This window comes from Xenopus laevis, chromosome 1S (assembly GCF_017654675.1).
Source record: "Xenopus laevis strain J_2021 chromosome 1S, Xenopus_laevis_v10.1, whole genome shotgun sequence".
NCBI classification, from domain to species: domain Eukaryota; kingdom Metazoa; phylum Chordata; class Amphibia; order Anura; family Pipidae; genus Xenopus; species Xenopus laevis.
In genome coordinates this window covers 92,727,689-92,742,171 of record NC_054372.1, presented here as the reverse complement: position 1 = coordinate 92,742,171, position 14,483 = coordinate 92,727,689, and the positions used below count along the sequence as shown (strand labels likewise).

At 39.7% G+C, this 14,483-nt stretch overlaps 1 protein-coding gene across 4 annotated transcripts in view; it reads left to right on the top strand.

The window, feature by feature from the left end:
• Positions 1 to 4,999: 4,999 nt before the first annotated feature.
• The window catches only part of mllt1.S (myeloid/lymphoid or mixed-lineage leukemia; translocated to, 1 S homeolog), a 31,247-nt gene continuing 21,763 nt past the window's right edge, over positions 5,000 to 14,483 (top strand). The window contains 2 exon segments of one of the 4 annotated variants that reach the window (NM_001094512.1): positions 5,000 to 5,321; positions 11,334 to 11,514. In NM_001094512.1, coding sequence (NP_001087981.1) covers positions 5,310 to 5,321; positions 11,334 to 11,514 — 193 coding nt within the window. In that variant the 5' untranslated portion in view covers positions 5,000 to 5,309. 4 annotated transcript variants of the gene reach the window in all.

Below are 14,483 nucleotides of genomic sequence, written 5' to 3'. Positions count from 1 at the left end.
CCCTGCCATTTGTCTATAATGTCCTCTAATGTACTTGTAAAGTGTAATCATGTCCCCTCGCAAGCGCCTTTTTTCCAGAGAAAACAACCCCAACCTTGACAGTCTCCCCTCATAATTTAAGTCTTCCATCCCACTAACCAATTTAGTTGCACGTCTCTGCACTCTCTCCAGCTCATTTATAACCCTCTTAAGGACTGGAGTCCTTATTTATATTTTAAATTTAAAGTAAACCTTTAAAAAAAAACAAGTGAATGTTAAATTGATGAGAGTGGTATTCTAATCACTTTTGCAATGTACATTCATTATTTATTTATTTTTTAATTCCAAGATATTAAGGGATGCATGTTCTACAGACTGACATAGCTCACACTCTGGATAAGGGAAACAACATGACAAGAATGGCAGGATTGCTAGTGTAGAGGGCAAATTCATTGAGACTACATTTAAAAAATGAATCTTGAACTGAACTTTACAGAATCAATGCTGGGTAACTGAGCTTTACACAGCAACACAATGGAGCTCACCAGTCAGATACATTTAGTTGTCTATATCTAAAATTTCGATATTGTCATAGGTACTACAGAAAAAACACTAAACGCCTACAACTAAAGTGCAAATAGGTCTTCCTTTTCTAGTAAATCTTGGGTCAGGTTTAATATACCAGTATTTGACATACAGTGATGCTGGAGTTCTGTGATTAAATAGCTGGGATGCAAAGTTTCTGTTAACATTTTAAAAGGTTAGGTATATTTCCCCCAAAAAATAACATAAAAAATCAATTACTGCAATTTTGTTTTCTCAACACTAGGGGGCCGATTCACTAAGGGTCGAATATCGAGGGTTAATTAACCCTCGATATTCGAATAGGAATTAAAATCCTTCGACTTCGAATATCAAAGTCGAAGGATTTAGCGCATATAGTTCAATCGAACGATCGAAGGATAATTCCTTCAATCGAACGATAAAATCGAAGGATTTTAATCCAACGATCGAAGGAATATCCTTCAATCAAAAAATTTAGGCAAGCCTATGGGGACCTTCCCCATAGGCTAACATTGACTTCGGTAGCTTTTAGATGGCGAACTAGGGGGTCGAAGTTTTTTTTTTTAAAGAGACAGTACTTCGACTATCGAATGGTCGAATAGTCGAACGATTTTTACTACAAATCCTTCGATTCGAAGTCGTAGTCGAAGGTCGAAGTAGCCCATTCGATGGTCGAAGTAGCCCAAAAAAAACTTCGAAATTCGAAGTTTTTTTTACTTCGAATCCTTCACTCGAAGTTAGTGAATCGGCCCCTAGGTGTCAGTACAATTTTCAGTATAATAGTTATGTAAACAACCACGTTTTAGTAAATTCTACTTTCATGTATTTACATTTTTTTAATTAAATTACTAAAATCTTATCAGAACTGAGAAATGTACAGTTTCCCTTTATAAATAATTCCATATTTATAAAGGTGCAAACAATAACTTACATGGAGAAATGGGTCAAAGTTTAACTGCGAATAGAAGTTAGAATTACAAGTTCATGTGAATAGTGTTTAAGTAAAATAAAATGGCACACATAGTGTGCTGACTTAAAGGGGTTGTTCACCTTTAAATAACTTTTAGTATGACATAGAGTGTGATATTCTGAGACAATTTGCAAATGGTTTTAATTTTGTATTATTTGCAGTGTTTGAGTTATTTAGATTTTTGCTCAGCAGCTCACCAGTTTCCAATTCCAGCAATCTGGTTGCCAGGGTTCAAATTACCCTAGCAACCATGCATTGATTTGAATAAGAGACTGGAATATGAATAGGAGAGGGCCTGAATAAAAAGATGACTAATACAATTTAGCAATTGCAATACATTTTCAGTGTTACAGAGCTTTTGTTTTTTTAGATGGGGTCAATGACCTCCATTTGAAAGCTGGAAAGAGTCAGAAGAAAACTGCAAATAATTAAAAAACTATAAAAAAAAATATGAAGACCAATTGAAATGTTGCTTAGAATGGCCATTCTAAAGGAGAACAAAGAAGGATCAGCACACAGGCATTCAAATTTGCAGTGTTACCTGCTCGTTTAATGTGCGGACTGCAACGTTTCGGGGTCACGCCCCTTTGTCAAGCATCACATGCTTGACAAAGGGTCGTGACCCCGAAACGTTGCAGTCCGCACATTAAACGAGCAGGTAACACTGCAAATTTGAATGCCTGTGTGCCGATCCTTCTTTGTTCTCTAGCATAAGGGAGGCTGCCGGATCCTCTGGGATTGAGCACCGGGCTGATCTGGTGAAGTGTGTGTCGGTTCTCTCTACCTTGGTGAGATCATTCTAAAGGAGAACCACCCCTTTACTAGGGAAAAGTAGCCAGGATAAAATACTAGGGAAAAAAGAAGGGTGGAAGTTTTTCCATAGAAAAAATGTTAGCAAAAATCTAATAGGTCAACAGAACATATTTCATGAAGCAATGATACCTTTAAACTATATGATCACTTACACTTACAGTATTACTAGAGCAGTGCATGCAACTAATTGTGGACCACACAAAATATTTTCTATGTACCCACCCACCACTATGTGCAGCTACTTGTCACAACTACAAAATGGCAGAAAATACCCTGCCATAGACAATACTGAGAATTGTCTCTGCTACAATATACGTAGAGACAATTATCTATAATTATCAGCATTGTCTAATTTTGTAGTTGTGACAAGTAGCTCCATGTATCTTTGCCCTTAAGCTTACATGATCTGCAAGTAAGTAGAGGGAAGTGTCCTCAGGGAAAAGATAAGTGACTATTGCTAGTAAAGGAAATGTACTTTCTGTGCTGGCTTCCGCAGGCAGCCTTACTTATAGGTACATGCCTGCACCACTCCTTTTCATAATGTCAGTGATGGGTGGATCAGAGAGGGTCTGTAAATAGTAGTGCCAGTCTGGTTTGGGTGAGGTGTGGGCAGGGATCAGGCAGGTTAGGGTTTGGTGCAGGTTGACTTTTTTAATGCAAATCGACTTCAGATGCATGGAAGTACAGTACAAGGAACATGCTTTGACACAAAGGTACAATAACACCAAAAACCGATAGTATAATTAAAATATAATGTAATTTTGACCTGCAGAGGTAAAAGTTGTGTGTTTGGTTCAGAAAGACTACTATAGTTTATATAGACAAAGCTGCTGTGTAGCCATGGGGCAGCCATTCAAGTTGGAAAAAAGGAGAAAGGGCACAGGTTACAGTATTAACTTTATATTTCATATTACCGTTTGTGTTGGGGAAAAGGGAGCTTTTGGCTTTATTAGGCAATGGATGCCAAAAACAGTGGCAGTGACAGCAGATATTTTGGTGGGAAATAAGAAAAGTCATCTCTGTGAGATTAACACTTTACAGTGCCAGGTATCTCCATTTAATACTAGAAATTGTGTTGACCTGAACCCCAAGGGTAACCCTGTAAGTTTGGAGGGTTTGGGCCCAGAAGATGAACCCCAGTTGCAGGTTTGGGTAAGTGATGGGTCAAACTTTAAGTAGGGCACCTCCCTTTTGGTGATAGTACTCACAACTCGTCTATTGTGGCTGATCCAACTCAATGATGACACAGCACATAAAATAGAAGGCTCCAGGCTGGATTAGGATTTGGTTGAAAAATCTCTGACTTGCTTACCCCTATTTCACATCTAGGATAGGCATAACTATAGACGCAACATATTCTACAATTGCTGGATGGTCCAAAAAATGTATTAAAATAGCTGGTCAAACAGGTCCAATTCCAAAGCCTTAATGTACCATTGCACCCGCAACGCAAACATTAGAGCTAAACTAAAAGGGAGATTTTATACGATAGTATTGGATAGACTGGATAGATTGGCTCCAACAAGCCGGATGTAGTTGCATTGGTTAAAATATAAAGGGACTGAAAAAATCTGGTGTGAACTACATTACTGAAATACATTGACTGTTTGAGGTAGATGCATGAACGAAACACACCATCTGACTAAGTAACGATACATTACAACAGGGAATCAGATTTTGTAGAATCCCACAAAATCTATGACAAGATTTTGTGGGTCAGATAAAGTCTGATACAATTAATAATGAATGGAGGGCACACCAAAACTTTCAAAGATTAGCGAGAGGTGCAGAAACAAATGTTACCCCTACTGAAGGTAACCAATATCTATTATTAATCTACTTGTTTGCACGCTCAAAATCAAAGCAGAAACAATTCAAACGTGTGGGTGGTTTGAAAAAAAATAATTTTTACTTTTTGTTCAGAAACATTTTACATAGACAACGCCTTACAACATATGGCATAATTTATACAATTAAAAAAATAGCATAGAATATCAACCACCCATTAGTTATATGTAGCAAGCAAGAAATCAGCAAGGGAGCGGATACACCTACCAGAAAAATGAGAATGGCCCCAACGTTTCGGCACCAAGGCCTTTGTCAAGGGGATTCTGATTCAGATAAAGTCTGACCCACAAAATCTGAGGAAATTCTACCATTCTGTTCACAATTAAAATAAAGCCCATTAATGTGTATCTTTAACCCCCTGCCTACATTTCAAGGCACAGAAGGCAAGAGTTAGATGCACAAATAAGAGCAGCCACATGCCTTGAATTCTGGGACAGCAGGCACACTGCACTTACTACATTTGTGTATTTGCACCTACAGACCACACTCACCAAAAAAAACACTGCCCCTAGTGAGACAAGCGCCAATGTGAGAATCACAGCAAAGAAACACAGGAAATATCCGTAAATTATAACCCAAGGCATGGCCGCAAACATCCGATTGTCGCACGTTTAACATATACTAACCACATATATATTAAAATACAACTTCTTTCTCAATTTATGTCGGCGCCGCACTACACACCCCCATCCACAGAGGACAGGGAAGGGCTCTAAAGCAGGGAATGTGGGCAGACACTTTACGTCTCCGTGGAAACCAAAGTACATTTTTCACTGGTTTATTTTCATGTCAATCACACAAGTCCATCCTACCGTTCGGCTTTCTCCGCCTTTTCTTTCTCTGTAGTACCTTCCTGACAGGAAGCACCGCCCCGTCGGCCCCTCCGATTGGGTAGGTCGGATGTGGTACATTCCAGTGTCTGAACAGCGGATTACACGGTCGGAGTGGTCCATTTCAAGGAGGAAGGGGGGTTAGGGCCTAGATTGGTACTGTGGGGCCTGACTGAATTTATTTCTTGCTCGTCTCGCTGAACGGAGGGCTGTGGCGGTGAAAGAGTTCACGGTACCGGAGAATGAGGTCGTTGTTGCAGTAAAAGGCCAAGAAGGAGGGAGAAAGACGGTCAGAGAGGAGAGACATGGACAGCCAGGTACTAAGAGAGACTGCCAGGTACAGATAAAGAGACGTCTAAGGAGTAGTAAAGACAGGCGGTAGGTAGAGAGGCACGGAGCCAGCTAGTTTCTGACTGAGATGTGGCTATATAACATGAGGCATTGAGAAACCAATGGCATTCAGGTAATGAGAGGGAGAGGCATTTAGGCTCACATGAAAGGGAACCAGTTCCTAGGAGAAATTTATAAGTCGAGACAGTAAGGTATAAACAGTAGTTATGGGGGTGAGTATTGTAATGGGGGCAAGAGCATGGGACAAAAAAGTTACATACTGTATTATCAATAGACTAGATAGAGAGGCCTTTATGTTAGCAATAGGGAAGGAAGGGGTGGGTTTCTGTGATGTGAGAAAGAAAAGAGACATAGGTAGATATAAGTAAGCAAAATAGGTATGTGAAGAGGCTTTGAGGGGTGAATGCTATGTGGGACTTGTGGGCACACAGTTTATGAGAGATTAGTGCCAAATAAACTGATTCAGGCAAATAATAATGGTCTTGCCTGTCAGGAGCTTCTGTTGGGGCATTCAGATCAGGCTGCCTGAGGGTAGAATGCAGAGGGACACATACAGAGAAACTTTTGATTAATATTGAGGAACATAGACTATAGATTGGGGTTTGCAGGTGGGTAACAAGTGGTAAATGGCCATAGAGAAATGGTAGCTATTGAATGGGTAGAGTGACCGGTAGATACTGACTGATTGAGAGAGGTGACTATTGGCAGGAGCATATGCATATACACAGCTTACTCAGCAAAAGAGGCAGCTCCGAGAATGGCATGTGGCTAATAATTGTAATTGAATAGTGGGTGGCAATAAAGTGACATAGACAATTAATATAGGATAAAGAGAGCTGTGCACACTTAAAGTGGACCTGTCATCCAGACACAAAAATCTGTATAATAAAAGTCCTTTTCAGATTAAACATGAAATCCAATTTCTATTTTTTATTAAAGCATTCATAGCTGTTGTAAGCTCATTTAAAAATCTCAGCTGTCAATCAAATATCGTCTGCCCCTCCTCTATGCCAGTGGCATAGAGGTGGGGCAGACAATTACTTTTACTTTCCATTCAGCACTTCCTAGATGTCACTGCTCTTCACACATTCCCCCGTTCTCTTTACCGGTTAATTGTGTAGCTAGGGCAAGGAAATGGACATCAGGTCCCCCATTCTGGTGCACAAACAAGATTCTGAGATGATGCAAGACTTGCCTTAATTAAACTGTCCACAAAATGGCTGCTTCCTGCTTGCTATAATTGTGAATTCCCAGACTGAAGGAAACAAGATTCAAATAATTTATATAGTGTAATTAAAGTTCATTTTGCTTGACTAATGTGATAAAATAGGATTTGGAATGGGTTTTTTTTGGGTGACGGGTCCCCTTTAACAACTGAGGTATAGTGTACTGTGCAAAAACAAGAGGCAAGAGGGGGGGGGTTGTTCTGAACTGGAGGAAGAGATAGTGTAAGAGATTTGTGCGGTCCCTGAGACGATTGAAAACGTTTTGTATGTGCTGCATAAAAGAAAAACTGGTAGGTACAGCAATGGAGAAAGATGTGGACTGGTTGAGAGAAAAATTGGGAATACCAAGCAAGTGAGAGAGGGAACTAGAGATGTCATCTGCTACTGACCAAAGATGGGTGGGTGCTGAACAAGAGTGAGGCAGGTTGATACTAAGTGGCACAGGTAGTTAAAAAATGCAAAAGGAGATGATGGATTGACTGACAGAGGCCAAGGGATATGTACTTAAGCAACACACAAACTTTAGTACTGTGCCACACAGACCATCAGACTGATTGGGAACTGAACATCAAACAGTAAAAGGTGGCTAAAGAGACAGATACCAAGAATGGTGGATGCAGAATCACAGGCTTATTTTTAAGTAAAAGAACAGTTCCTTTGAAAATTACTAGAGAACTGCAGTGTGCTTTATTGGTATACAGTGGTGGTGAACTGCCATTTTATAAATATGCCCCTGAAAGAGGTAGTTGGTAGTGCTTGGCACAGTAAAATGAGCAAAAGAATGGCTATAAGAGGCAATTCTGTGTGCTGGTGATGGAAACTGCTATGCAGCAGTGAGAGAGAGAGGTGGTGTAGATCAAGGTTACAGGATCATGTGAAAAATCCCAGACACATGGGGTGCATTGAGATTTACATTTTTAGGTAGCACAGTGCAGATTTCCTGATAAGCATTAACACAAGCACTTGCAGGTGTTATGATTGTTATTCTACTAATAGACAACTTTTGCAACTCTTAACTTAAAAACACACCCCTTAAAACTACTAAAAATTGCCTTGTGTGCTTTTACCTTAATGTGCTTAGCAGAGTAGCATGGGTTACGTTTAAATGACATGCAAACAGTTCTGCACTGCTAATGAATTTTCACTTGTTTTTTAAATGGTCTGATAATCTTTACATTTGAGGCATTGTTACTGAACTGCAAGACAAGAGATGAATCCAAATGTAAAGTTGTTTGGGCTTATCTGCTTTGTTGATCTTGTTGTCTCAGTTGGTGCAGATGGCTGCAAGGATTTGACACACAAGTTTCACAGGAGGAAACAAGACAACCCAGACCTCAGCAAGTTGGTTGGCTCAACTGAGTCTTTCTCCAAAGGCAACCAATGAACATTGAATGTCTGGACTCCAGTTAGAATATGTTATAGATTTCTAGAAAGCTGAACAAAAGACGTTGGTAGTGCACCTCATTCCTAGAGAATTTTTAAAACAAGGGTGCACATGCCCCTGCAGGTGATTTTTCTTGGGCAGTAAAATTCCACTATTCTGAACAATACATGTTTTAAGAAGTTAAAATGCCTTTATTGATACAAATCACACTGGAATGTTTCATGCTTACTTTGACCTTTTACCAAGACTGGCCATTATTTCATAATAGTGGCAATAAAAAAAGTCTATATATGAAACATATACAGGAGGTAAAGCTGGCACACTTCTTAGTTTTAAAGTTCCCCATTAAATAAAGTAGTAAAAGAACAGATCAGACGATGTTCTGCCCCTAACCGCAATCGAACAGCAATCGTGTGAAAGTTATGTCCGACAAAAGCTGGTGACAGTCTCCAACTGATATTGTCAAATCGGCAATACATGCAGAGATATTATCAGTAGCCGACAGAAATGCTCTAACCTGTCCAATCGTCTAAACGACCGACCTCCTTCTCACGGAAAATGTTGGGACACTCCACACACGGCCGAAAATTGTATGAAACTGAGATTCATACGATGAAATCTTTGCATCTATTGCCATCTTAAACCATGTCAATTCAAAGATTAAAGGGGTTGCCTATCTTTCAAACATTGTTTTTTCAGTTGAGTTGTTTTCAGATTACATTTTCTTTTTTTTCCAAAAATGGAGATTACATTTTTATATATATATATTGTTTCTAGTGTCTGTGTGGCAGCTCAGCAATCCAGGAGAGATTCTGAACTGTTTCAATTTGATACATTTAGTGGCTACATTAGTTGATTCATTTATAAGCAGTATCTTTGGAATATTAGCAACTATTGTATCAATTCTAACAGCTACCTTTATTTCGAGATTTTGCTCAGCAGTGACAAAAAAAAAGTATCCACTAAATTAATCAATGTAGAACAGTTACAGCTGCTTTAGAAGGTGAGATTAAACTTTACTCTTCGGTATTAGAAAAATGATCACAATCACAAATAGAAAATAGAATGTAGTTGCAAAAAGCCTTTATTTTCTGGTGAACTATCGGAAAACCACTAAACTGGAAAAAAGTTTGAAAGATACCTTGGACATCACCTCAAAATTGTGATGATGTTGTGTAGTCCTAGTGCAGGGATCCCCAACCTTTAGAAGCCGTGAGCAACATTCAGAAGTAAAAGGAGTTGGGGAGCAACACTAACATGAAAAATGTTCCTGGGGTGCCAAATAAGGGCTGTGATTGGCCATTTAGTAGCCCCTATGTGGATTGTAAACCGACATGAAGGCTCCGTTTGGCAGTGCAACTGGTTTTATACAACCAAAACTTGCCTCCAAACTAGGAATTCAAAAATAAGCAGCTGCTTTGAGGCCACTGGGAGCAACATCCAAGGAGTTGGAGAGCAACATGTTGCTCACGAGCTACTGGTTGGGGATCACTGTCCTAGTGAGTGGGCTTTGACTTCTACCAGCCCATTATATAGGGTATTTAGACTGCCTAGGAAGCTTAATTTTAGCGTGGATACAGAATCTGGGATTTACATATTCAACCCAGGCCTGCTCCCTGTGGCACTGAGACCCAGGGAGCCCTTGCTGTTACAGCCCTGGTGGTTCTGGTAAAATAGGAAGTCATTTTTTTTTTTTAATACCTTCACCAAATAAAAGATATGCTTAAAGTCACGGTAAGATATGTAACAAAATGTTTTTGCGCGTGGGTATTACAAGAACTACAAAATATATTTAAAACATTTTTTATTAAAAAAACAACAATCCAGACCTCAGCGAGTTGGTTGACTTGCTGTTACAGCCCTGGTGGTTCTGATAAAATAGGAAGTATTTTTTTTTTTTTTAATACCTTCACCAAATAAAAGATATGTTTAAAGTCACTGTAAGATATGTAACCATGTTTTTACAAAATATATTTAAAAAAAAATTTTTTTGAAGTGCAAAGTCACAATCACAGATCTTTGTTCTCCTTAAGCCTGCTGATAATATCTCTGCGTGTATTGCCGATCGTACGATTTTCAGTGGGAGACTGACTAGCTTTGTCAGACATAACTATCTTACAATTGCTGTCAGGGGCAGAACATTGGCTGATCTGTTCTTTTACTACTTTATTTGGTCGGAATGGTAAGACTTTGATCTGAATGGTAAGTGGAGGGTCGGGAGATGGGAAAGTCTGATCGTACGGGAACATGATCTGTAGGGGACATGCATGTTAAAATCACATATTAATCAGACGTATCCCTATACCCACCCTCTCTGCTCCTGGGATTGGGATTGCCCATGACTACATTGTATCAAAGCAATATTGTATTAAAGTGACCTTGCCAGATTTAGTGCAAAAGTGTATACTACAATGCAATATCATGCAGCACCCCTCCATCTGCCCCATCCCCACCCAATTGGCGCATACACAGGACATTTTTGTGCCAATGGTGTATTACCATAGGGGCTATCCAGTATTAATTCTGTTTCCTTTATAGCAAACAGTAGAATTCCTATCTTGTTGATCTGAATGGTTAGTGGCAGGTCGGGAGATGGGAAAGTCCGATCGTACATTGATTCGTACGATCAGATCTTTGCGTCTATGGCCAGCTTTAGGCCCCTTTTGCCAAGTAGATTGCCCAACATTTCCCCCAAATCAGGTTCCCCTTCAGCCCCACCTCACACTATGGGGCCGATTCACTAAGCTCGAGTGAAGGATTCGAATTAAAAAAATTCGAATTTCGAAGTATTTTTTGGGTACTTCGACCATCGAATTGGTTAAATTCGTTCGAATTCGAACGAAATCGAACGATTCAAACGAAAAATCGTTCGACTATTCGACCATTCGATAGTCTAAGTACTTTCCCTTTAAAAAAAACTTCGACCCCCTACTTCGGCAGCTAAAAGCTACCGAAGTCAATGTTAGCCTATGGGGAAGGTCCCCATAGGCTTGCTAACCTTTTTTTGATCGAACGAAAAATCCTTCGATCGATCGAACGTAGGATTAGCGCTAAATCGTTCGACTTCGATATTCGAAGTTGAACGATTTTAGTTCCCATTCGAATATCGAGGGTTAATTAACCCTCGATATTCGACTATTGATGAATCGGCCCCCAAGTGTTAGAATTCTCCTTTTAGAAGTTAGCGTGTCTGTGCGTGATATTTTCAGAAACGCACAGTCCTACCAGCTTCTGTGGCATGTAGTCCCGCACCTGCTCAAATTTTTCCTCACCTGCAGATTTTTTTTTTCTGGAGCGAATGCTGGCCATAGATATGCGTGTTGATCATTTGTAGAAGGGGCATGGTCTAATGCTGTGTATCTCCACAGTGCACTGTGCAGGTGAAGTTGGAGCTGGGTCATCGTGCTCAGCTGAGGAAGAAACCCACCACAGAAGGGTTCACTCACGACTGGATGGTGTTTGTCCGTGGTCCAGACCAGTTTGACATACAGCATTTTGTGGAAAAGGTGGTGTTCAGGTTGCATGATAGCTTTAATCGACCCAAGAGAGGTGAGTTGGATAGTAGTTAAGCAAAATTATTGTTCAACAGAACATGTGCACTTGATGAGTTAACCACCTTCCAATGAATACACAGTCTTTGGAATCATGTGAGCCTCTTAAAGAAGAAGTAAAAAAATATGTTATATTTTATGTACTGAACTTACTGCACACAGCCCAAAGTTTCAGCATCTCTTCATACTCAGTGTGCTGTGGGCATTCGGGGTCTTTGCACCTCATCAAGCAGCAAAATTAGGTTTTATTGTGATACAAGCTGATCCTAGACTGCTGATTATTAAATTTTGATGTTAATTGGTTTTAATTTGGTTAACTGGCTTTGGAGCTGCCATGTAATCTGAATCTGAATGAATTACTTATCAGCCCTGTATTGTGACATTATATTCTATATAATACACAAAAGCTATGAATATCTTGTAAATTATATCCTTATAAACGATGAGTTCTGATGTCATCAGTTATAGACGGTGAGTTCTGATGTCATTTCTGTCACATGACTCACTGAAATTTGTGTATTATAATAAATAAAGTACCCCCAGTTGAAAAATATGAGGATATTAGAAGTTACCTCGGAGTTCCATGACCTGTATAAAAACACTTGGCCTTCGGCCTCGTGTTTTTATATGGTCATGAAACTCCTCGGTAACCTATAATATCCTTATATTTTACAAGAGAGGGTACTTTATTCGCTATACAGTATGAGTTGTGAGTCTGTCCATGAGGTAACTGACAGCAGCACAGAGAACATGCTGTGAATCAGCAGGAAAGAAGATGGGGAGCTATAGGGGGCATCTTTGGAGGCACCAATTTTCACTGCTGTGGTTGCATTGGCTAGTACAGAACTCCTTAACATAATGTGTATCATTTCTACTCTACTTTTAATTTGACTTCTCCTTTAAGGGTAAAATTCTTCTTAGATATTCTATTCAGACAATGCTATATTACTAAATAAACCCCTTCCTTTCCTCGGCTGCAGCCTTTGTAGGTCTTTCAGATAAGGAGCAGCTGATTAAGTCTAGGACCAGATGGTCGCAGATCTCTGCCTGCACCCAGAAACAATGAAGCTGTGGATTTTGGCACAGAAATGTGACTTTTTTGCGTTTCGCTCCGAAATCCACCCTGTCTAGAGAAATGAGATGGGGAAGAGCCGGGCAATGGGTTCTCCATCTGCAAATTAGCTTATTGGGGCTAATGTAATCACTTTTTTCCATTGTTTTTTTTTTGTCTTCCTTCTTCTTCAAAGAGTTTAGACAGAACTTGGTTAACATCATAAGGCTAGGGCCAGATGGGGGCCAAAATCAGATAGCTGAACTATGCTGGGTGATTTCAGCCCTATTGGGGGAAGTAGCTACCTGTTTTCAGCATTCAAAATAGACTTCAGTGGATTTCATCTCAGAATTCAGAGACTTGCAGTTTTCAACGTCCTCTAAGTCTCTTTGGGCCGAAGCTTCTGAATGCGAAAAAAGAGTGAAGCCCGCAGTTGGTTTGAAAACAGACAGCGTATTTCAGCTAGATGATTTCGGCCCCTGTATAGCCCTAGCCAGTCTGTTCCTTTATAAAGGGCTGTCCAGTAACTAGGCCTACTAGAGGGTGAAAAATACTGTGGTAACAGCAGTCCATTCTGCTTCAGATCTGTTAATCAGAGCCAGCAGTGCACAGAATTTAAACCGCTTTCAGCTGTAACTTTACAGTTTTAAAATAATGAATATTGAAAAGTTGCTTTAAATTTAATTTTCACAAAAAAAATTGTGTATTTTGTGCTGTTTGTGATAAACCTGAAAATTAATCATTCGTGACTAGGTGTGGGGCAACTTAAAAAGTAAACAAACAGTACATTTGTTTAAAGTTTTAATTCTGCTCAACCTCTGCTCAATGTTGGTCAGTTTTAATGCATTTACCTTAAAGGAATAGATCAGCATGAAAATAAAAACTGTGCAAATAGAAAAAAAATTCTAATATAGTTAGTTAGGCAAAAATGTAATGTAAAAAGGCTGAAGTGACTGGATGTGTAATAAAATAGCCAGAACACTACTTCCTGCTTTTCAGTTCTATAACTCTAAGCTAGTCAGCGACTTGAAGGGAGACCACATGGTAGATATCTGTTCCGTGAGTTTGCAATTGATCCTCAGCATTCAGCTCAGATTCAAAAGCAACAGATATGACCCATGTTGCCCCCCTTCAAGTCTCTGATTGGTTACTGCCTGGTAACCAGGGCAACCAGTCAGTGGAAACCAATAGCTGAAAAGCAGGAAGTTGGTCTATGTTCTGTTCTGTTATGTATCCAGTTACTCCAGCCTTTATACATAACATTTAGCTAACTATATTAGAAAGATTTTTTATTTTGCACATCTGTTTACCCAGTTTTTATTTTTACACTGAACAATTTCTTTTAATATCTAACTTTTTATTACAGTGTAGAATAATTGGGGATTAGGAATAACAAACTGAATTTGCATATGTAAATTGGGGTGATGGAAAAAATGTTTTACTTCCTTGTTTAGTGACAAAAAGTCACACAATTACCCTCCCCACCCCTAATTTGCATATGCAAATATAGATTCGGTTCGGCCGGACAGAAGGATTCGGTCAAATCCGGATTCTGCTGAAAAAGGCCAAATCCCGAACCGAATCCTGGATTCGGTGCATCCCTAAGAATAATAGCTGAGCAGGATAGTAGGCTTTCCAGCAGTACAGAGAGAGCAGTGCCATGTGAATAGTCTGCAGGGAAACATGCTCTGTGTATTCTCAGTGTATCTAACAGCCTATAAATCAGTGATCCCCAACGAGTAGCTCGTGAGCAACATGTTGCTCCCCAACCCCTTGGATGTTGCTCTCAGTGGCCTCAGAGCAGGTGCTTATTTTTGAATTCCAGGCTTGGAGGCAAATTTTGGTTGCATAAAAACCAAGTGTCCTACCAAATAGAGGCTCCTGTAGGCTGCCAGTCCACATAGGGGCTACCAATA